The 24,146-nt window shown below is 47.4% G+C and overlaps 1 protein-coding gene across 11 annotated transcripts in view; it reads right to left on the bottom strand.

Moving 5' to 3' along the window:
* Positions 1 to 4,021: 4,021 nt before the first annotated feature.
* The window catches only part of KANSL3 (KAT8 regulatory NSL complex subunit 3), a 39,815-nt gene continuing 19,690 nt past the window's right edge, over positions 4,022 to 24,146 (bottom strand). For 6 of the 11 annotated variants that reach the window (XM_034659043.1, XM_019808254.2, XM_019808407.2 and 3 more), the window contains 18 exons: positions 23,496 to 23,627; positions 23,133 to 23,249; positions 22,787 to 22,888; positions 22,609 to 22,680; positions 21,403 to 21,477; positions 21,066 to 21,223; positions 18,810 to 18,873; positions 18,175 to 18,375; positions 17,806 to 17,962; positions 16,220 to 16,297; positions 14,634 to 14,825; positions 13,957 to 14,041; positions 13,411 to 13,538; positions 12,433 to 12,542; positions 11,792 to 12,014; positions 11,338 to 11,471; positions 7,060 to 7,110; positions 4,022 to 6,573 (listed from right to left, as the gene is read on the bottom strand). In XM_034659043.1, the coding sequence (XP_034514934.1) occupies positions 7,072 to 7,110; positions 11,338 to 11,471; positions 11,792 to 12,014; positions 12,433 to 12,542; positions 13,411 to 13,538; positions 13,957 to 14,041; positions 14,634 to 14,825; positions 16,220 to 16,297; positions 17,806 to 17,962; positions 18,175 to 18,375; positions 18,810 to 18,873; positions 21,066 to 21,223; positions 21,403 to 21,477; positions 22,609 to 22,680; positions 22,787 to 22,888; positions 23,133 to 23,249; positions 23,496 to 23,627 (2,067 nt within the window). In that variant the 3' untranslated portion in view covers positions 4,022 to 6,573; positions 7,060 to 7,071. Of the gene's footprint in view, positions 6,574 to 7,059; positions 7,111 to 11,337; positions 11,472 to 11,791; positions 12,015 to 12,432; positions 12,543 to 13,410; positions 13,539 to 13,956; positions 14,042 to 14,633; positions 14,826 to 16,219; positions 16,298 to 17,805; positions 17,963 to 18,174; positions 18,376 to 18,809; positions 18,874 to 21,065; positions 21,224 to 21,402; positions 21,478 to 22,608; positions 22,681 to 22,786; positions 22,889 to 23,132; positions 23,250 to 23,495; positions 23,628 to 24,146 lie in introns of those variants that run through there. The other 5 variants (XM_034659045.1, XM_034659044.1, XM_034659046.1 and 2 more) reach the window with 5 other exon arrangements.

Raw genomic sequence — 24,146 nt, 5'->3', positions numbered from 1 at the left:
GCCTTCAGCTCCCCTTCTGCAGTCCTTGAGTTTCTGCCTAGTGCACCAAAGCCCAGCCCTGCCCTCCCCTGGGGTAACAAGGAGATCTTGCACCTTGCAAGTTACCTGCTCCATCCAGGTCAAGCTCCTGGCTCAGCTTGGGCTCCCTCCCACAGCTTTCCTCAGCCCTAAGTACCCTTTCCTGGCTTTGGAACCTGCGGTGACTGTTACCTAACCAGGACAGGACCCCAGCTAAGGACAGGAGCCTCAGAGTCGCAGGGCTGGCTTATAGCCCTCTCCCAGGACCAAAGCCATCTTACCCACCTCTATTCCTTTGTTCTGTTTGGTATGCCTGTGGTCAGTGTCTGAAACCATCCAGGTTAACCCATCTGTTGGCTTGGGCCCCGCAGGCACAAGGTGTATACCTGGCATGAATTTGGGTTTGGGGGGTAGGGGACAGAGGGGTAGTGGCTAGCCCTTCTGTCCACAGGGGAAGTCACTGACTGGTAACTGCTTTTAGGACAAATTCCTAAAATACTTGTGTAGACCCAATTTTCATTTTCTACTCCAATCTCTTAACTGTATCTTGGGAAAACAAGAAGTTTTCTAATCTGGGTTGGGGAAGGGTGAGGCATAGCCTTCAAAACTTTTCAAAGGGCTAGAGGTCGGTAAGGCCCCGAATATGCACTGCCCGAACCCCATGTGCCCCCAGCCCTGGCCACTCAGGAGAATGAACATAGATAACCTCCCCACTGGGGGGACAGAAGAGGCTGGAACTGGTTCTCCTCTCATCATCTCAGCCACAGGCCTCTAGACCTCAGGTATAGGGTCTGATGAGGGGACCAAATCCCCTCTCCCCAGTTCCCTTTGGAGTTTTAATCCAAGTCCAACCCTCTCATATCATAGACAGGGACCCCCTCCCTCTGTTAAAAGTCCTCAGGAATGGAGGCCAAAGCCTAGGAGCCACCTGTGCCCCAGGAGGGAGGCACCCAGGAGCAATGCGAATACTGGGGTGGGAGATGGAGAACATGTCAGGTGGAGGGAGGTGCCCTGGGGGGCGATAGGTTGGATGGATTCTGGAACCCATCTCCCTGGTGTGTCTCCAGCCTGCCTTCCTTTCCTGAAAACTCCTCAACTGCTCTCAAAGCAAGGGTGTGCGGCCTGGGCCCCTGCAAGGTGCTTCCTTATGTCTCTCCGCCCTCCATGGCCCCCTCCCTGTTCCATGCCTCGCTTTTTGTTGCTAACTCTTTGACCCTGGTAGAGCCACTCCTAGGGACTCCCCACTTCTCCACCCTCTGCCATGGGGAGGAGCAGGCCTAGTCTGGGCCAACCCAACCTTATCCTGAGATTTATAACTGCCAAGTTGGCCTGGGGGCTGGGGACTGAGCACTTTCTCACGGAGACCCACCCCCGGGGCACTCACATGCACTGTGTGCTGAACACTAGGCACCTTCCATCTGGTACCGTCTCATCCACATTTGTGGGCTCAGGGTGGCTCTATGGGCAAGTGGGGCTCCACATGCCATTTCCTCCGTCTTCTCTTCGCTGGGCCCTTCCCACCTACTGCACTATCTTGTCCCCCACCCTCTCAGCAACTGGGCTCACTTGCCCTACCCCCACTCCCCCAGATGGTTCCCATGGCTTCCATGCAGTGCTGTCTCTCTCCTTGAGGAGTCCTAGGGTAGAGACCAGGCACAGTTTGGGCCCACTCCTAACCTGCCCAGGATCCTCCTTGCCCCTCATCTTGATGTTGAGAACTGCCCCCTCCCTGAAAAGCTGGGCCACCCCACCCTTCACAAAGCCCTCTCTGCAGGGAGTCTGAATGTCCCTCATGGGAGAGAAGCAGGGACTCAGGCTGCCCCCACATTCTCCCTCCATGGAAGGCCTCCCTGGTCCTAACCTTGGTCCTGACCTAGTTCTCCATCTGTGAAATGGGAACAGTGATTCTAGCTCTCACCCAACTCTAGGGGTTGGAGATGGAAACAACTGAGATGCCAGCGTGCTGGGTGAGGAGGGTAGTTATTCACATGGTGAGGGAGGGGGAGAAGGAATGAAAAGGGATGGAGAGGAGAGGAAGGCAAACTGTGTTGGGAGTGCAGGGTTTCCTACAGGTTGCGGGGGGCACCCACGGTGGTATACGGTGAGCTGGAAGCAGGATGAGTAAAGACCCCATTTCCTACATTTGGGCTCCAAATAGCATTTTGGTCCCTTGGGTTAGCGGCACTATTTAGTGTGAATTTGGTGCAGGGCTTTCTCTTCTTTCTCCTAATATCCCCTGAGAGACAGCAAATGGCATCCATGACTTTACTCTGGGGACTTCTGTGCAGGGGGAGAGCAGGAACAGCTGGGCTGACAGCGCATAGCCACTCATCCAGCGTTTACTGGGCTCCCACTGAGGGGCCTCACACTAAGCTACAGAGGCAGATGGTCCAACTCTGACCTTGACCCCTCCAGGCCAAGGCTGGGAGAGGCTTGATCTGCCAGTGGATCACACACAACCCAAGCCAGTGTAATCCAAGGTTTTGGAGGTAGCAATGCATAGCCAGGGGCACAGAAGAGCTAACTGCCTGGTGTCAACAAAGTGATGCATGAAAGTTCAATCCTGGAGGATAAGGAAAGTAGCAAAGGGAACAGCATCTCTGGTACAGGACACAGCACTCTGAGAAAAGCTAGCATGCAGGGGAGGATGAGGAGGTCGCTGAGGCAAGAGAGGTGGCCTAGGCACAGAGGGACAGGCAGGATGGCAGGCTGAGCCAGCCAACTAGGCTCACCACATTCAGAGTATGACCCAAAAGCCAGGCACTGGACATCCACAGAGGGCTCCACAGCTGCGAAGTCCTGTGGCGGCAGGATCAAAACCAGCCCCTGGCGGGTGCACAGCAGTCGCATTCACAGGGCAAGCAGCAGAAATTGTCAGGCTCCCTGTTAAGAATGTCTATTGAAAGAATATGAAACCAGATGCCTGGGTGCTCAGTTGCCTGAGTGTCTGCCTTAGGCTCAGGTCGTGATCCCAGGGTCCTGGGATTGAGTCCCTCATCAGGCTCCCTGCTCAGTGAGGAGTCTGGTTCTCCTTCTCCCTCTGCCCCTCCCCCCCTTCATTCTCTCCCTCTCTCAAATAGATAAAGAAAGAATATAATGCCTTTAGAACTAATGGTGGTGGTGGTTTCTGCTTCTAGCAACCATGGATCCTAACAAAAACATATGTTCTAGGAAGGGAGATAAAAAGGTAACGAAAATGTTTCTGCAGTGTATTTTGCTATGACCCCGTTCCTATACTCCTGAAATTTAAGACAGTTAACATTCGAACAGTCTAACCTTCGTCTCTCACTTCATCTGACTCCCCCAAGTCAGTGAAACCGGAGTTGGAAGGCAAAGAATGCACCCAGTCTCTACAAAAGATGGCAGCAAGATGAGCTCACCAGCACCAGGGTACTCCAAGTAGTCTACCAGAACTCTGGCTTCCACCCAGAGGGTCCCAATGCTAAATGGAGGGACCTGGAATTCAAGGACAGGAAGGAAGGTCCTCATGGATCCAAATTCACAGTCTGGATGTTAGAATTCACTCATCTCTAAGTATTTATTTATTGGAGCAGGCAGAAGTACAGGATGTGCAAGGGATTTCAACCTCTCAGGACCAAGGGCAAGGGACCCCACCTACTGACACAGGCCCAGCCAGGCACCCCATGGGGGTTGCAGCAATCACTTCAGGTGCTGGGAAGTGAACTGAAAAGGGTCTCATGAAGGCAAAGCCATCATCTCACCTCCTGGGCTAATGTCCACTCCTGTGTCCTATCTCAGAACCCCAGCGTGGTGCAGAGAACAGATCGAGGCAGCAGACTGCCTGGTTTTAGTCCTACTTCCACCACTTCTGCTGTTTGACTTCTCGATGCCTCAGTTCCCTCACCTGTAAACAGGGAATTACAGTACCCACCTCACGGCACAGGCCATCAGTGAGATGATCCCTGGCATTACCACAGTACCTTAACTTTTATTTTCTGTGCCACTTCATTGAGTGGTTATCAGAATAAACATGAGAAGTCAATTTAAAACAAGATGAAGAAATCCAAAGTTGCTTTTATTTAATTGTTTCTGCTAATATAAGAACAGAACCGTGACAGCGGCTTAGCTCTATGACCCACCCAGCCCAAGATTGTTCTGGTGGTGGGGCCAAGAACAGGAAGAAGATCTTCCTCCATCAGTGACCTCTTCTTAAAGCACAAGGACATCTTCCATAGGCCATCAACATGCACCTGTCATGTTGAATGTCAAGAATTTAACTAAAGCTTTCTTGATCCTTCTACATTCTCAGCCAGTAGTATTGCCTTCTGAGGTTACGGACTCCAGGTCTGATACATGATAGGTAGAGGAAAGCTTCCTTTCACATTTCGAGAGGAGTGGGTGCAGAAGTGTGTTGAAGAGCATGACTCTACGGACTTCAACCACCTCCCCCTTCAGCCTGTCCCTCCAAGGTGAAAAAGAGTCAGTGTTCTCACAACTCCCCTTTCCAGGTTTGGCTTTCTTCAAGGCGTACAACCCTCAGGAAGTTATCCATGGGAAGCAGACTAGGGTTTGCACAAACACAGGACGATGCATTAGCTCTTCCTTTGGCCCCTGCATACACTGGGTCAACATCTTTCAGGAGCAACCACTCCAGCACTGTCTGAGCAATACTCCTAAGTCATGAGTGGGTTGTTCAGGACCCTCTGACTGTCCTAAATAATTCCTAAAGCTTCATATGGTCTCACAGTCTTACTGTCCTCGGGTCTATTGGTGTATAATCCTACCTGTAAAGTTACCAAACCCCTGACCCGTGGATGCCTTCCAGATTTCCTATCTTCCTCAAACTTACTAAATGCATTTCCAAAAGCAGTTACCTACCAGCTAATTCGAGAACGAAGCCTAATTTTGTGCAAATCATTGCTGAGACCAGTTCTGCAGGAGGTCAGGGAGGGAGGGTCTGGCGCTCAAGATACTCTCTCTACACCTATCATACATGCCCCCCTCTCTGCCCACAGCACCCCTTTCTGCCTTGTCTCAGACTCCTGCACACTAGATACTCCCTCCTGGCTGCCAGTTAGACTGGCAGGTGAGGCTCCTGCACTAAAGACAGCCTGGTTTGGATATATGCTGCACCATGGGTCAGGACCCTGGACCATGGCCATGGCAATGCTGTGTACTCTCCTGCCTACAGAAACTGAACAGAGTCAGTCACCTCTGGGTTGCTCTATTTATTGTCACCTTGGCTGGAAACATTCTAGAGTATGGAAGGGCAGGGAGCCTGATCTGGAGGGCAGGTATGACGTCAACTCTAAAACTACCTTGGCGCACAAGTACTGGGAGGTTGTAAGGAGGGGCTCAGAGCTCCGTCTTCAGTAATCACTTCTCCAGAGCTCAGGCTGGTACCAAGAGCCACACAGAGTAGAGTCAATGCCAATAACCTTCCCATTTCTAAGCAAGAAGACAAGAAGTTGTGTGGAATGGAAATAGAAACACTAAAGCATGGCCTTCATCATCTTGATGCCCAAGCCTCCTGGGACGGCCAAGATGTTAACTTAGCTGGTTATCCCTGTTCCACTTCCAAGCACTGGAGATGGACATTTCAGGGGTTGGGGTTTCTTCCCTGTGACTTGACAAATTCTTCTCATCTCCATGTCAAATCAACAGTCCCTTAGGTAATAGGTGCAAAGCCTCATGCCCCAATCATTTTCTCTAAAGGACTTACTGGCACATCCTTCAAACCACTTCATTTGTTCCATTCCTCTTCTTTGGCCTGTCTGGACCTATAGATTTTCTGGATACAGGAACTGCCCAAAGCAGGATGAAAAAAAAAAAGGGGGCCAGCTTTCACCTCCTAGCAACAGCTGCTCCCCACCACCTACAGTGGCCAAAAGGACTGAAAGATGACAGCCCAGTCCTCTTTACCCCATCATGGGTTTGAACATAGGAGTTTCCAGGTCTCAGCAGGCTACTCACTGTCTGATATCGTTCTTAAGAGGAAGGAGTTGCATGGAACACGATCTCCCGTGGCTGCTCAGTGAAAGCAACAGTGATGTCCAAATCCAGCCCTCTGGCACTGCACAACTGTTGACAGGCCAGGATGATCCCGGTCCTCAGCGAAGGGCTCTCAATCCTAACTCCCTAACAAGCCCCAGACCTTACGGACGTCTCCTCCCAACTTGGTATGGGGGCAGCACAGACTTCCAAAAGGAACTCCTTTATTAAATGCAGCGTGCAGTCCAACACAGCTACGTGGGTCAAGTCACAGTTAATGCAGAGAAGAAATGCCTCTGGATCCATGTACAGCCAGATCTGCTGAGGAACCTGGGGATTCCAGGAACCAGACTCACAGAAGACAGAGGACAACGTTCCCCTTGCTGGTGCCATATCACCTAGCCTAATGGTTTCACGAGACCCAGAAGCCCATTCTGAAGACAGTTGGCAAGGAGGCAAAAATGGCGATCTTAAGAGGTCTTCAGAGAAGTGGACAGCTCAGCAGGATAGCACGTGCGCCCAGGGCTCACTGCACAGCAGCCATCGCCAACCTGGTGAAGGAGGATATATCACTCGGCATCTTCAGGGTGCTGGAGGCAGGCGCTATGGCAGAGAGGGAGTGAGCAAGAGTTTAAAACTTTGCCAGGTTCACACACCCAACCCTCTGACCCCATCACCCCAACTCCTGAGAATTTATTCCAAGAAGTAATTCTCAATAGGGGAAAAAGCTGGATGTACAAGGGCATGTGTTCTAGCAGCCAAGTGGTTACCAGAATGTGGACTCTGCAGTCAGAGACCCACCTCTACCACTTTTTAGGGCAAGTGATGAATGCTCTCTGAGCCTCCTTTTCCCCATCTGGGTTGCTCTACTGACAACCCCTACACTCCGGGGATGTTGTGAGATTAAATGAGACAATTTGCATAAAGTACATCTAGTATAAGGAGTTCAACTACAAAGGTTAGCTCTTATTATCATGCATAAGGGCAGGAAGAGAATGCAGGGAAAAGGAAAGCCTGAATTGTTAAGGGTGACAGAGCTGAAGCAAGTTTTCCTTGATTGTTCTGACAATATAGGTTTCTAGGTCTTACCTATTTTTTTAGTTATGGAGGATGGATGCCACAAACTGTTGAGCCCTGCATCTTAGGAAGAAAAAAGCAAGGTAGAAAGAGTTGGTCTTTTTTCACCAGGGTTTTCCCTACTTTTCTAGATTTCACCTTGGGACAAGTCCTAAGAGGTCTCTGAGAATGCAGAAAATGGGGGAAGGTGGAAGGCACAGGAGAGGGGATACGAAGAAGGGTCCAACAATCAAAACTTAAAAGGATCTGCCTACATTTGCTCACCCTGCCCAAAGGCAGGGCTGTGCACAGAGGATTACTCTATCCTGATCAGGAATACAACTGAGACAGTGAGTCTGCTCTCCCAGGGGCCCCTAAAAGGGTTGCAGGGATGCCCCCTGGCTGGGCAGACCACTGGGCAGACCACAGTGTGGGACAGAGAGGATAAAGACCTTGTGACCACAGACAAGGAGTCTGTTCTCAGGACTCTGATGCAGGGCACAACACAGTCTCTGTCTCTCCTCTTCCTCTAACAGCTTTTCAGCTGTAAAGAGTACATAAGAGTCCAGTTCCATAAAAGCACAGTAAATATTCATCAGTGCCAGAAACAAAACAGATAATTAAGTACTTGCACAGACCTTAGAGAAGTCTAGCCAGTGTTTACAATCTTTTTCTTTTTCATTCTATCCATAAATATCGTAGTATACAACCCAAAACTAAAAAAGGACTATTTTTTCCAATGTAAACATCATCATCACACATAAAAGTTAACAATTCCCTAATATCGGCAATTACCCAGTGTTTGTATTTTCAACTGTCTCATAAACATCATAAATGGGTGGTTTGTTTTTCAACATTTAAAGATTCAACTTCCCAGGGCGACTGGCTAGCTCAGTTGGTAGAGCACTCAACTCTTGATCTCTGGATTGTGAATTCAAGCCCCACGCTGGGTGCAGAGATTACTTAAAATCTTAATAAAAATAAAAATAAAATAAAAATTAACTTCCCAAAGTCTGAGGAGATTCTGAGGCAGCCCCTACTAATCAATCCTACCACAATAATCACTAATTTAGGCCAACCTCCTCACTAGACCAGATAAGAAAAACAAAACCAGAAAAGACATTAGGTGATTTTGCCCAGGATCACACAGCTGGCTGAAGACAGAGGGCCCAACCCATAGCCCACTGCCTTCCCCGGTATCACACTGTCTGGCAGTGTGAACAGTGAGGTAACCATTAGAAGATTTCGAGTCAGCAAGTCTTAATCTAATAATGCATCCTTTCTCTGTTTTAAGAGAATCATCACTAGAACCCTCCTAGTAATTATACAGTCATTTTACTGAGATAAAAACTAAGCTCTCAAGTTAATACCATCAGGTCAGAAGTCAGATCTTGATCTTTATTTTGTGCTTGATATTTAGGCATATAAAATGATTCTCAAGCTCTATCCAGCCTCTTCTCTACAGGAGCTAGTTCCCATAGGTTGCAGCAAGCTGAAGAGGACAACTAATAGAGGAGGAAGGTGTCACATGGTAGGGAGATGCGTTCTAGTTGGGCATCAATGTGGTATCTGCAAAGGTTAAGACTGCCTGAAAACAGGCCTAAATGGCTTTATAGATAATTTCCATCAAACTATCAAGGAACTCATAATTTCTGTGCTGTTTTAGAATATGAGAAAAAAATGCTTCCATCTCATTCTATAAGATATAAGTAACGCCTTTATACAACTGAACAAGGAAAGCATACACACAAAAAGCAGGGGTGGATGGGAAGAAAACTATATGCCAATCTCACTAATAGGGGCCAAGATCCTAAGTAAAACAAAAGCAAATCAAAAAAGTAGGCATGTTTTCCCTCTGAAACACTTGGCTTTTTTTTGTTTTGTTCTCTTTTGATAGGGTCTTTCCTATGGGTGCACAATTTAAATAAATGGGGGCATATGAAAAAAAAAAAAAAGAGAAGAGGACATACTGAACAAGCTACCAAATCTGGAATTTAGATGATCTGACATTAGGAAATCTATTAATTTATCATTTAACTGATTCAGAAGAAATGTTTATGCTCACTGATCTCATTTGATTCCAAAAGAGCAATGAACAAAATTCAAAACCCGTTATTTATCAAGAAAAATGAAAAGAATAATGATCGTAGCAAAATAGAAACATACTTGACACTTGCTTAACTGGAGGACTTACATTATCAAAGAATTATATAAAACTAATATGAGAACAGATGGGTCACGGGAACAGAAAAGGCCCAAGTGTGCGCAGTAATTGAGAATATGAACCTTGGAGCTATAAGGGGAAAGACCTGAAGATTTTGTTACATAAAAAATTTTTATGTATGAAACAAATGTTCTTAATGCTTCAACAGAAAGAAAGAAAAAAAAAGAAGAAAAAGATAAGCAGTTGACTGGAGTAAAGTATACACAGCTTGTATAATAAAAGATTAACCCCTGAATGTATAAAGATGCTATAAATCAAAGGAGAGACAGAGTATGATGAGCAATTCATAAAAGACATACAATCTCATAATCAATATCAGGAAAATACACATTTCAACAGTTCCATTGGGATGCCTGGGTGGCTCAGCTGGTTAAGCGTCTGCTCAGGTCATAATCCCAGGGTCCTGGGATTGAGTCTCGTAACAGGCTCCCTCTGCCTGCCACTCCCCCTGCTTGTGCTCTCTCTCTCTGACAAATAAATAAATAAAATCTTTTAAAAAATAAACACTTTCATTTTTCACTCATCACATTAATAAAATTTAAAATTAATAAAATTTAAAATACTGATTTCCATAACTGGCGAAGACCTAGGAAAACAGGTATTATCATCGCTATGGCTTGCACTGTAAAGCAGCAGAACCACTGAAGGGCAGTTAGCCAGCAGTTAGCCAGCCATTAGCCAGATGTCAGACACACGTACCCTCCACTTACTGGCCTCTAGACTGTAGAAATCTCCCAGAGGTACACAAAACTAGGAACAAGGATGTTCACTGAACCATTATTTTCTGTATCAAAAACAAAACAGCCCAACTCTCTAACAGAAGATGGTATTTGAAATACGCTTTTGTACATCCACCCAGCAAAACACGAGGCAGCTACTGACAAGAAGATAAGTCTCTAGGTAACCCACGGGGAAACATGTCACAACATTGTTGTAAACAAAGGCTAGTTACAAAATAAGCCCACATGCTCTGATTCCATTTTTGTCAAAAAAAAAAAAAAAGTAAAATAAAATAATGTACTTTGTATAGCAAGAAAGATTAAGAAGAATGCATACTGAGCTATTAATAGTGGATATCATCTCTGGGAGTGGTATCATGGGAAATTTCACTGTCTAAATTACAATATTTCTGTAGTTTGACTTATTTAAGCACCAATCACTTTTCTAATTGAAAAAAATAAGGAATAAAATAAAGAAATAAAACACCTCCACTTTTCTGAAACAAAGGCAGGGAGGGCTAACTATGATCCCAATGAATGCCAGATAACAATCTCTGTGCAGTATTTTCCTCTAAAGTAGAGGAGGCACAAGATGGTCTGGAACAGCTGGGAGCCGTCACATGCCAATAAGGAGCCTGCCCCTCAGTTCCCGGGCAGGACAGGTGTGGTGGGAGTAAGGGGAACAGGGCCAGGCCTCAGTCACGGCAGTCTGCATAGCACCCTCACCCCCCACGAGGGAAGGCTGTGGCTGAAACGGTGCACAGTGAAGGAGAGCACACGTTAACACGGAACTCCCCACTATTCTTCTCTTTCACCTCTGATCTCTGAGTGGCTCTCAGATCACCATTTAAGATTAGAAACATTTTATGTGAAAAGGTCAGATGGCAATCAGATCGGCTACAAGGAACTGGTGGTGACTTCATGGGTAAGAGCTATAGAAACCTAGTGTATCCTAAACAGATGGCAATGAATGCCAAGAGCTAGAATGGCACAGTGCTGGAAAGCTTGTCCAAGAAAGGATGTTAATCAACAACCAGTCTCTACCACAACCTGTGACTGATGAAGCCAAGAATGGGAAGAGAAAACGAATGGAGCAGGAAGACAAACAAAACTTAAAACACAGGACGCTACACACCCGAACACAGTTACTTATTTAATCATGACAACCCAGGGAGTGCTACGGAAGAGGAGACTCAAAGAGGTCCATGACTCGCTCAAAGTTACAAAGTGACAACGCCCCAGGTCTGGATTTGAATCTGGTCTGCCTACAAGTCCAGTGCACTGGCAGCTCCTCCAATCAGCCAGTGGGCCGGCCCCAAACTTCCCAATATCGGAGCCTGTGTCCTCGGTCTTCCCAGGCAGACTCACCTGTGAGCCGGACGGCAGGGCCTGGGAGCTGGGCTCCTCTGACGGGGCTGCTCCCGAGCCCATGGGGCTCAGCGTAGTGATTCGGCTCGGCTGGCCACGCAGTGTCAGAGTGATGGTGGTAGGGACCTTCAAGCCTGACAGAGACAAGGGAAAGGAGGCTTGTTTGTCACAGCCTCCATCTTCCCCTCCGGGAGAATTTCTTCACATCACACTCCACCCCCTCACCCTCCCACATCAGTATCCTCTCCAGCTGGGTCAGCTCCAAAAGAAACGGGAAACAGCTGTGTTCTGCCGACCTCTCTGGGAGATGGATCCACACAGCTGAATCCCTGAAGGTCAATACCAGGACCCTGTTGAGTTGGGTTCAACAACAGGCCTTGCCCATGTGAGATGGGAAGGTCCTAGGGAAAGATCCCCTATCTAAGAGTCCCCACAGCTGTCATGAGAGACTCACCTGATGCTTGGTTAGAGATCTGAGCCAGGCCAGGGAGGCTGCTTGCCAACTTAGCGAGGCCCCCATTGGTCAGCAGCTGGTGGATGGCTGTGGGCTTCCCACCAGGAGTGGCACCCAAAGAGGAGAGAGTGGTGGCCACAGGAATGGTACGGACAATGGTGCTGGTGCCCGTGGTGATGGCACCCAGGCTCTGCATGGGGGTAGGCAACTTCACACTGGTGGCCTGTGGGACACACAAGCCCAGGTGAGCAGAAGCTATTGCCCAACAGCAATGTTCAAGTGTGGAGGGCCCAGAAAATTAAAGGCTGCCATGTACTGTGCACCTACTACATGCAACGCACTCTTCCATGCATTTCCCTATACTATCTTATTTAATACTCAAAACAACCCTTTGAGAGAAATACTATCATCATCCTAATTTTACAGACAAGGAAACAAAGATACAGAAAGGTCAAAAAACTTGCCCAAGGTCACACATTAACTGATAGAGCCTAACTTAACGTCTGGTAGCTCCCAGGCGTGAAGTCAGGAAGCTGTCTGTCTTGACCCAAACTCCAGACCCAGTTTCCCTGCCAAAACCAACTAAGCTAAGAAGGCCTCCTCCCCAGAGCTGCCCAGCCTAGTGGAAGGCAGATGTGCACCTGTGGGGCTGGCCCTGGGGAAGGATTTGCTGGGAGGCCAGAGGTCTTGCTGCTGATATCCTGCAAACTGAAGCTGAGGCCTTGAAGGAGGCTGCTGGCTGATGTGGCCCCTAGGAAAGGATAGAACAGATAGGCTTAATCCCTTATCCTAAGACCAGCCACACCCATCCACCCTCAACAACCAGCTGAAATACCAACGCTCTTTCCCTGGGACAATCCCAGTGCTCTCGGAAAGATGCCAGGAAGGGCTCTCCTTCCAGTGTGCATGCCCACACGAGGAAAGGTACTATGCTAGACACACTGCCGTGGATTCGCTCCGCATATCCCAACCTGCTCCAAACCACCTGTCTTACATTTTGGACAGTTTTAGAAAAACCAAAAAGAGCCTGAATGCCACCCACTTTTCAGAAATCTAAATTCCTTCCTTTGCAGGGAAAAGGACAGCTTCTTAAGCCCAAAGAATTCCAAATACCTGATTTACATTTCACTACACATAGTCGAGTGGCCACAAGGCAAAGAGGGAGGTCCTCCTGAAGGAGGACACCTGCAGAGCCTTGCTCGCTGGGCTCAAGCAACCAGCCTTCCCATGTAGGGTGGGGTGGCGCAGGTGAAGAGACAAGTAGAGGCAGAAAAGGTGTCTCGTGTTGCTAATGCTAGTACAGCACGATCTCCAGTTTTCTCACTCACATGTGTTCAAAAACACCACAATGAACACAATACACACATCTCCCACCAGCTATTTCTCCTCCTTATAGTACAAGACACACTACCTGCAGACTGGGATATTTACTCACCGTAGATACTGAGACCAAGAACTCCCCCACCTCAAAGCTAATTCCAGCTTCACATCAAGCCTCTATGAAAGCCTGCAACTCAGAGGAGCATCCTCCAGATTCGGCTGCTTTCCCAGGACCACCCTCCAGCAGCACCCCAAAAGAGACTTTGCTGGGAGGCGGGGAACGCTGGGCTTCCAGGTACCTGGGAGGGAGCTGCCAGGAGAGGTGGCCACCAGACGGCTCTGGAGTGTGTGCAAGGCACTGGGTGCAGTGCTGCTGGACACTGCGGAGGCTGGGCTAGCTGAGACTCCCCCTTCAGAAGCACTTGACCTGGAGACAAAGACAGGAGCTCTATTATCCAAAGGTCAGAGGGCAGCAGACCCTAGCAACACAGGGAGGGTCCACAGTGGGGCCCAGCAATGCTTTTTAGCAATGGACACTGGAACCTAGAGCTTCATTGTCCCATCTTCTGAATCTGGCCTCTAGTCCTTCTGAAGTCAGGCCTAAAGTAAAGACTTCAAACCTTGAATCAAGAGCTAAGGATGCTTTGCAAACTTTAAGTAAAAAAGAACTCTGAGTTGACCCCCTCCCTCCAAAAAAAGGACAAAGATCCCACTCAGAAAGAAGTCATATTCCCAAAACTTGACAGAATCCAACCTCTACCATTTTTTCAAAACACTAAATGGACCAGAGAAAAGGTGAAGAGAAAGAAAGGAACAGAGCCAGAAAGACCAAGAAATAGACTCACTTGGTAGTGGTGAGAAGTCCTGTGAGCTCCTTGGCCCCTGCTGAAGCCTGCCCCAGTGTCATGGTGATGGGCTTCCCTCCCGCAGCTACAAGACAGAAAACGCCAAGGTCACCGGTCAGTCCTGCCTGGCCCCTACTTTTCAGGGTTTCACAGCCCAGGCTAAATGCAAAATATTATGGACAAAGACTGGAAGAAGAAAAATGAAGAATAAGTATAGTAGAGTAGGGAGGGGTTTTTTTCCTTCTATTTTTTAAACTTTCTGGAATATTTTATTATCTTTTTTTTTTTTAATAAAGATTTTATTTTTAAGTAGTCTCTATATCCGATGTGGGGCTCACACTCACAACCCTGAGATCAAGAGTCATGCTCTACTGACTGAGCCAGCCAGGCATCCCTGGAATATTTTCTTATCTTTAATTGAAACTGATCAAGAAGAAAATATAATGATGCTTTGAGTGATGCCACAGCTCCCACTGATCCTCGTACTGCCTCCCTGATCCTGGTTCAGGTCAGGTCACTGCCCACTTTTGCTCCATGTGCTACCGTGTGTCCTCTGCTCCAGACGCATCTTGCATTAAAGTAGAGGCTGAGCTGTACAGCAAGTAGTCACCAAGAGAGCAATGTTATGTGGTCTCAGAGAGCTCAGTTTTTATTTAAACAGGCCAGGAAAAACTCACCTTCTGGAGCTCCTCCTTGGGAAGGAGTACAAGGTCCTCCAGCTGTGTCCCCTTGGGAGATAAGGGACACCTTAATCTTCGGTCGCTTGGAGGTCTTACTGCCAGGAAGAGGACTGGAGGGATGGTGGCGCTTCAGCTGGACCCTAAGATCCTCTTTCTCTGCCTCTTCCGTTTGTTCTGATGAAATGGGAACTAAGAGATGGAGCTGAGATAAGGTTTTCCATAATCCACAAAAGCCCAGGAGACACTGACAGCACCAGCACGGGCATGACTGCGTGTCACACACAAAGTCACGCTTCAAAGGCAATTGCCAATGCTTCAGTTCCACTGCACTCACGTCTCACCTTGCCCTCTCAGAGGATGGGTCCATCCCCAGCCCTTACCTGTTCTGGAGTTAGAAGGAAGGGGACTGTGAGTTGGTGGGAACAAAAAGAAAGAAGATACCCTGACCCTGCCTAGCAAAGGCCAAACAAAAAAACAGAGGACTCACTACAATGAATTTAAGCAATGCTTCCTGGACTCAATGTCATAATTTTCCTGTTTCAAGCCCACCCCCACATCACACAGCTGGGAGACAGTAAACATTCCACAAAGAAGCAGTAAAGGAGCACACTACCCAGTCCTCTCTAAAGGGGAGAATTTCACAAGGCTCTCAGAGTCCTACTCTGTCCTAAGCGCCCTAAGGTTGAGGGTTTGCTTGCCAAATGAAGGCAACAAGAAGGATTATTGCCAGGAATTGAGGCTGGCTTTGAGTAGCCACTGGGCAAGGGAGCATCTTAGCCAGGACAAGTTTACTGCCCCTGCCCAAAAGCAACAGGGCAACAGTGGCCCATGTCACAACTGGTCCCCAGGTCATTTGTACTAATACAGAGAAAGGCCAACTGTTCAGACATGGGATTCCCCCTCCACTGAATCAAACAGACTCACCCTGCACATGGCCAAGCCTCCTGGACTCTGAAGTTATCCTTCACACTTCCTCAGAGATTCCCTTCTCTTTAAACCAGAAGCCCACCCCAGGTCCTCTTCTTAGCATAGGCAATCGGGTAGGATGGGGAGAAAAGCAGTAATCATATGAGGAAGGCAGGAAGGAATGGGAGTCCTGGTCTGGGCCACAGAGCATAACCAGCTAGAAGGATCGCTTAGGGAACAAATGCATTGACTAAAATCAGAATAGGAAGGAGGGTAAAAGGGAAAGGAGCCACAGGCTTTATGCTGATAGTGGCTGGTGTGCTTGTAGCGGCCAGGATGGAAGCAGGAAACCAGAGGCAGGGAGAAAAACACACAAGGAAACTCAGGCTCACAGGCAATGGGCCACAGGCACACATAGGAGAAGCAGAGCCAAGAACCACAAGAAACAAAAAAGGAAAAACCATGAGGGGCAAACAGAAAGCATGGAGAGCGAATATTATGGAGGAGTAAGCAAAAGGAGTCAGCCAAGAAAGAATCAGAAGACAGAAAAAGGAAGAGAGAAAAGAACAGCAGGAAACCAGAGACAAATGAGAGGCAGGATCAGGAAGAAAACAAGGGAGAAGTTGAGAGAAGCAGAGAGCAGAGCGTGAAAAGGTGAGAGGAAGAGCAATACTCACCAAAGAGACAGGAGGAGGTGCCGGGAGGAAGAGCTTTCCTCACCAGCATATTTTGTTTCAGAAAAGCAGCAAACTGTGCTGGAATGAATCAGAAAGAATTACAGAATCACAGCCAGCCAGAGAAAGGAGAAAAGGAGAGGGAGTAAGAAAAAGATATGAAAATGTTTTAGAAAATGGTCAACAAGTGCTTTTCCCAGAATTACTGCACAGGTTTGAAACCTGACTCCTAGAATCTCCATGGAAACATCTATAAACCGAAAATAATAAATGTACCTGCCTCATGGGGCCGTTGCCAAGATTCAATGAGCAACAGCAAGTCAAGTGCCAAGAAAACGGCATGGCACGTAGTCAGGGCTCCATGAAAGTTAGCTATAATCATTTCCTCTTGCATATGAGCCCTGCCAAAGCCAGGGCGCTATGGCTGCTGCTCAGCACCATGATATTCTGGGTCCCATTTCAAACCCAGATCACCAATCAGCCTTCTAGAACTCCTTAGATTCTCAACTAATCATCCCCTCCAGAAGCATGGCCAACCACTGGCTCTCTCTTCATCAAAAGCCTAGGCGAACACCACCCACCCAGAACTTGGCTCTGGCTACCACTTAAGATCAGGTCACAGACCATCTGAGTGGACCCCAGGGGCCTGGCTTTTTTTTGGTCTTTTTGCCTGCACCGATCCACTCACACGTGCTCCTTGTTAGCACCACTCTTAAGGACACCCTCATAAGAGGCCTGGGGTTAAGTCCTGACCCTTTGGCTCCACTAAAAGAAACACAGGGGAAGTGAGCAGATCAGCCTGCTGTCACCTCTGCATCTCTCAACTTGACAGTCAGCTCTGGTGCTGCCTCCTCCCAGGTACTGGAGACTTCAGATGATACGTGTTCCTGGTTACACCATCAAACACAATGCCCTTACCCTGGGGCTGCCCAACCGGATCGAAGTGGGGGAAGGGGGAGAGTCAGTGTTTCTTTTCTCCCTACCCAAAATACTGTCCCTTTTCTATAGCTTCAGTAGCACTCAGTGTTCTCCATACTCTAATGTCAACCATACAAACATTTCTGCCTATCTGCAGAAACACCAACAGACTTCGCTGAAAGTCACAGTGTGGGAACCTTAACTCTTCAAGCGCAAAACAAAAAGAGGGCATGATACCAGCTGAACTGCCCTGGAATCTGAGGAATAAAGCAAATCACCCTGTCCACATGATTTGAAGAGCGCCCTGACTGCAGGAGTGGCTGGGCAGGGCCTAGAACAGAACAAGCAGCTTCCCCACTTGGAAGTCAGAAAAAATTTTGAGGCAAATACACACGTAGTCAGCTCATAAAACCTAACTTCCCCAGAACACCAAAGCAAAGCTGCAATTAGTGGAACTATACAGCTCCACTAATGAACAGACCTTCTATGATGTCTTACCCCTGGAAACAATCCTTGGTATTCATTTCAACCTAATTTTGTCTGGACAGAAGTGGGAAAGCGGGCCCCTCGCATGCCCCTGGAAGAAGCTGCAGATGCCAATACTTTTCAAATGCCACATGACATCACTCCAAGAGATAAACTGGGAGGCCACTGGGCCAAGGAGCTTATACCTTGGGCTTGTTTGTGGGTCAGCACAGCTTCCGTCCGCTGCACATGTCTCTTCAGGAGCTGAGAGCTCCCGATCTGACTGGACTTCTGGGCAGAGGTCACTGTAGTCACTTTGGTCTTGGGACTGGAGGTGGGGCTGCTAGACACACTGGAAAGATCCTGCGTAGGGTGAGAAGGATAAGAGCTGAGCCAGCTGTTTGGCTCTGACCATCATTATCATGTCCCCCTGGAATTCCCTGCTTAGGAATTATCCTCATAGGAACTCAAAGGTCTACAGCACGGCAAGGGAGACAAGCACCCCCAGGAAGTGAAGGAACCAATTCCACAGTCCTACTTCCCCAGCAAAAGGGCTCCCTCCCCTCCTGCGTTACCTCCGAGCCTGAGGGTGAGGCAGGCAGCTTGGCAGCTGGTGAGGCAGGCCGACTGCCCCGCTCAGGCACCTCAAAGGCCAGGTCTCTTCGGGCTGCGTCCCGAGGCTTCTTTTTCTTCTCAGCATCCTGATCCCGAGGCTCAGAGCCCATGTGCCCCTCAGCACGAGTGAGTACTCCAGTCAGGAAGTCCACGATCTCATCCTAGTGTGTAAAGGGGCCCGGGCCACTGAGTCCTCAGTCTAGGAACAGAAACCTCCCTGACAACGCGATTCAATTAACATTGGCATCAGGTGTGCCGGTCCCTCTCCATGCACACCGAGCCAGGCATAAACCCCAGCCTCAGCCAAAGACGGGCAGGACCCTGCCTCCTGACGTCTCTGTGGGGTGGCACTCTGGGGTGGTCGTGTGGTCGTGCTCCCCCACCCTCCAATAAACCCTTTCTCCCCTGATGCTCCATATACATTGCCACTTCTTCCCCTCTCTCTTTCCCGTTTTCTTTATGATTTAGTTCTCCCAGAGGCCCCACTAGATACTCCCTCACCCTTCAGAGCCAAAGACACTGCTGCCAACAAGATGAAGCCTAAAAGGTTATAGAAAGGCAAGTCTCACTGAGAAAAACACAGAAAACTGTGTACCTGAATACATCTGTCCACCATGCTCTGAGTCAGCCCCTCTGACTTCTTCTTTGCTTTGCTTATTCTAAGAGACAGAGAGGAGGAAATGTTTACTTTAAATATTCCATGGCATCATATGGAAACAAGAATGGATTTCTCTTCTGTGTTGGCTATTTTCTGGGCCCAGGAAGGAGGACTACGTTAGCCCTCAGGCACTGAACCGTATGTTCCACATCTGCAAAATGGGGAATCATAACACCTCGATCACGGACTTGTGGGGATTACAAAAATAATATATGTAGAGAACATATGAAAACTGCCTAGGACTGTACATTCCAAAGTCCTATACCTAGGACTATCAGATAGATAGACTCTATCTGATTTCTACGATCTCATCTAGAAGTCCCAACAAAGGCCCAAAACCTGAGATTACTGGATGCTGTCAAAATGAGATTAGAAGAAGAGGAGAGGGGGCGCCTGGGTGGCACAGCGGTTAAGCGTCTGCCTTCGGCTCAGGGCGTGATACCAGCGTTGTGGGATCGAGCCCCACATCAGGCTCCTCCGCTATGAGCCTGCTTCTTCCTCTCCCACTCCCTCTGCTTGTGTTCCCTCTCTCACTGGCTGTCTCTATCTCTGTCAAATAAATAAATAAAATCTTTAAAAAAAAAAAAAAAAGAAGAAGAGAAGAGTTGTTACTTCTAAAAGGATAAGAGAAAATAGACACAGATGGCTATATTCCCCTCTGGAGGCTAGTTTTAAAACCCCTGGCTTCTGACTGAGGGTCTTGGCAGAAAGAAAAACAGGGCCCCAAGTGACAGGGTGGAGAACAATATTCTGAGCCTCCAAATTCACTGAGACCCCAGTTTACTGGCTGCTGGCCTTTGACCTTGTGTAGCACCCCCATCTTACAGATAAGGACAGCGAGTCCCGGAAGTTAAGCAGTTTACCCAAGGTTCCTAGCAAAGCAACCAAGACTACACTGAGGTCTCCCAACTCTCAGGCTGACATTCAAGCACCTTGCAAACACGTCTCCTAAGCAGCCTCACAACATAACTCCCACTAAAGTGTTCCCACCTCTCATGTTCCTTCACTGCCACTCAACACACAACATACCCACACACACGTTACCCTCCTATAGATAAGAATGCCTGAATAACCAACACAGACAATGTACTTATACGACAATATTGCCTTGAGCACCAAAGGATTAGAAACAGCCAGATGACAAAGACCTGAAGGACCTCTCTAAAACATCGCTTGGTAAGAAACTGACAAGACAGGTGGGAGTAGGTACTTCCTTTAAGCTCACTAACTAAAGCACACCAATGAAATTAATCTCTAAAATTGAACATATAAAAAAAGGAAGTCCAACAAATGACATACCTCTTTTTCAGTACATTTCATGAAAGCATAATTAAAGGCCCTACAGGCAGCCAGCCTTTAAGAGGCCAGGGGCCATCTCAACGACCTAAGGTGTCCCTTCCAAACTCCAGCTGTTTTTACTCCAAAACATATAACAGGATGTTTAATACAAATAAAATCTACGTTCACATACATCCTTAGTAAGGAACAAAATATAAAGAAACGCCTACCCCAGTGAAAGCACCAAGACTGCATTCACTGAGTCTCAAAGTATCTCCTTCCCACTGGGTAACTACTAATCGCAAAGGGAAATAAGGTAACTTGACAGTGTGGAAACCTGGAAGATGCCACCTTCACCACGTGATCAAGGTTAACATCACCAGTGATAAGACACATCAACATCGTGTATCCCCAGGGAGGATGCGCTGAGGGCTTATCACAAACACAAAAAAATGTCCAAAACCTAAACAGAGGGACAGCCTACAAAATAACTGGCCAGAAGTCTTCAAAGAAACGTCAAGGTCATGAAAGACTAAGGAATAGTATGAAATTCAAGGAGACTGAGGAGATAAGACAACTAATAACAACATGTGATCCTGGATAGGAAAATGACGTTAGTGAGCCAAGTGACAATATCTGCATCTGTAATTAGATAACAGTATCATACAGTGTTAACTTCCTCATTAATTCTACTCTGATTATTTAAGATGCTAACATTTGGGAAATCTGAGTTAAGGGTATATAAGAATTTTTTGTACTACTCTTGCAACTTTTATGAATCTGGATTAGTTTAAAATGTAAAATGGTTCCCCCTTTCACGGAAGCAGATTCAGTCTGTAGTTACATCACCACCTCACAGGCATCTCTCCAACACTGCGACACGGCTCTCTCACAGCTCTGGCGGAAGCCACACACCTGAGATTATCGTCAGCTCCCCCAACCACCACCAAGCTGTTCTCAGCCCGAATCTTCTCCCGGAAATCTTCCATGGCTTCAGGATGACACTGCAAGGAATTCTGCCCAATGACAAAGAGGACTGGAGTCTTCATATCCAAGAGGGGATCATCCACATCCTAAAACATGTACAGGTTTCATAATCAGCCAGTTCCTATTCACTAAGCACTGATCTATCAAGTCTGCTGAGGGGAGCCAGCTGGGCAACTGTAGTCGCTAAGTGCCAGTTTGGGCGACACATGAACCCCCTTATGCTCACCAGTTAGGGACCCACCAATCAGCTGCACCCCATGCTTACCCCTCTGGGACCATCCACAGTAAGTAAAGGAAACCCAAGGCAGACAACTGCAGTGACATACTCCATCACTGACACCTGGAAATAATACAATAGTTTGTCTCAAGGTCAACTGACTTTACTGCAGCTACACCCTACCCAGAATCCAAGGTGGTCCAGATCTACCAGCTAGTCCCATCTCTTCCTCCCCAGTCCCAATCCCCAGGAGTACCAGCCATAGTGGCAGCAGTACGATCACAAGACACAACATGGAGCCCTGAGAGAACGGCAGCAGAGGGCTGAACCACAGGACGGGCAGCTCAATGCTTCCATCCTATTAATTGCCTAGATTTGAGTGCTCCTATTCACTTTTTCCTCTACTAACAGCAAATGCAATCAGGGGGACACAAATGTTGCTCTTCTTCCTTAAGCGAAGAAAACCTCTCCCTTGTGAATCTGTTGGTTAGCTCCCAGGCACTCCAAATTTGTGAGAGCAGTTGCTGACTGAATTCTGTCATTCCCAGGACTCAGGGAGTGTAGGGAGACAGCCTCCTTCCTCTAGTGGGCCTAGATGTCATACTTGACCAGACCACATGAAGCAGCACAGACTCCACTTACTAGACCCACTTGAGAACTGGGGCTTTGGACAGATCAGGGACACTTACACAAACTAATGTACATACAAATGTGTGTAAAATAATAAAGAAAAGATTCCTTGATGTCTTAGAAAGGGACAGAATATGAACACAAATTCCAAAGCTATTAAAATTCATGCCTGCTAGTATATTTTTTTAAGTACTTACGTTTGGGGGTGGGGAAGGAATTTTTTTTTCAGAGATACATGCTAAAATATATATTTATATATGTATATATATAAAAATATATATGACATAAATGATATTTGGGATTATCTTCAAAATAACTGGAGGAGAGAGAAAGTGGGCAAGGGAAAGATGAAAAAAGTCTAGCCACGAGTTGATCACTGGTAAAGCTGGGTGAGGGACCCACAGGATTCATATAGGTCCGTTTGCCCTTTAAGTTTCTGTTTAAAATTTCCACAATAAAGTTAAAAAATAAAGTTAGTCTTCTACACTTTAAAATGCATATATGCACGCAGATCATCTAGCACAATGTCTGGAACATAAAAAAGGACTCAATGGTAGCAATCAGCAGTAATAGCATTGGTATCCTATCCCAAGACAGCCTCCAAATGAGATGGGAATTACTTACGTGACAGGCCACCAAAGCTCCTGTATTCCAGCCAATCAAGATAATGGGTTTGTGGGGGAAATGGCTGTGAATCTTTGTGGGAAGAGAGAGACGATAGTAAGACAGGAGGCCACAACTGGATGCAAAACAAGCCCAGCATGCTGGGTGTGCCAGTGACCCGAAACAAGGGCACTCTCACCTCCAGCACTTTGCTTCTCACAGCCCCAATCATATGCTCAAGACACTGCAGAACTCCTACCCCACTACCATTGTTCAGCAGATGAGTGGCTACAGGGATGACCTACAGGAAACAAAGTGGAAGTCGTGCCAGCAGAGATTAAGTTTCAAATCTCCTCTCAATTCTGCTTAACCTACCCTAAGTCCCTTCAACCTTGGATAAACACCATTCGAATTAAAAACAAAAAGAAAGTGGGGGTTATGCTCAACATTTAAGTCTATTCTGACTCCCTCCCACGTTCTGTCTGCTCAGTCTTCCAAGACTCTATTCCAACCCAGGAGACAGTTCCTCTTATTCCCACACATACCTTGCCTAAGCAGGAGAGCTGAGACTGCCAGAAGCGGTGGCGGCGTGAGGTGGGGAACACAGAGCTAGAAGGCCCGGAGGAGGCAATGAGAATGAGAGGAGAGCCAGGAAGTTTGCTCTAAGGAGAAAGAACCCCAACAGAGAACCAGTGAGGGTGACGCGTTCTTCCACAAAATCTCAAGGATCCCATTACCTTTCTTATCCCAACCAATGCCAATTTCCTTATGAAACTCTGCTACGCACTATATACAACCAGTTATTAATGGGAAAAGTCAAGTCATTTATTATCCTCTTGCTAAGGTTCTGAGACTGGATTCTAAAAACTTCGTGGCTCATAGTTAAGTCTTGAGCTGTTCTGACTTACTGGTTTGTTATGAGAAAGCACTCCCACAGCAGGATCCCAGGGCCTCTTCAGCAGGAGGGACAAGGCCTCAGCTCCTGCAGCCCCAGTCTTTGTGTTAGATGATACAAGCATCCGGTCGATCAAAGTAGGGATCTAGAGGCAAAAGCAAAGATGCTTCTAGTGCAAAGCAGGAGACTGCCCACTAGCAGGAATCAAGTGGGAAGAAAGACCCCCACTAAGAACCACAGCCAGCCTTCAAATAAGCCTCTCAAACTTTACTCAGGGACAAAAGTACAAACGAGTGGACGGCTGAAAAGTATGCCTCCCATCATTATAGAAAGAAACCGGTGATATGCATCAAGAGACTTAAATTTATTCCTAACCCCCTTCCCAAAGGATTCTTTTTTTTTTTTTTTTAAGATTTTATTTATTTATTTGACAGAGAGAGTGGAAGAGCACAAGCAGGGGGAGCAGCAGGCAGAGGGAGAGGGAGAAGCAGGCTCCCTACTGAGCTAGGAGCCCGATGCAGGACTCAATCCCAGGAACCCAGAATCATGACCTGAGCCAAAGGCAGATGCTTAACCAACTAAGCCATCCAGGCGTCCCTTCCCAAAGGATTCTACTTCTGAGAACTTTTCCTAACAAAATATATCAAAAACAAAAACACACACA

This window comes from Ailuropoda melanoleuca, chromosome 4, assembly GCF_002007445.2.
Source record: "Ailuropoda melanoleuca isolate Jingjing chromosome 4, ASM200744v2, whole genome shotgun sequence".
Taxonomy (NCBI): domain Eukaryota; kingdom Metazoa; phylum Chordata; class Mammalia; order Carnivora; family Ursidae; genus Ailuropoda; species Ailuropoda melanoleuca.
The sequence above is the reverse complement of the archived record's forward strand: the minus strand, read 5'-3'. Positions and strand labels throughout refer to the sequence as shown.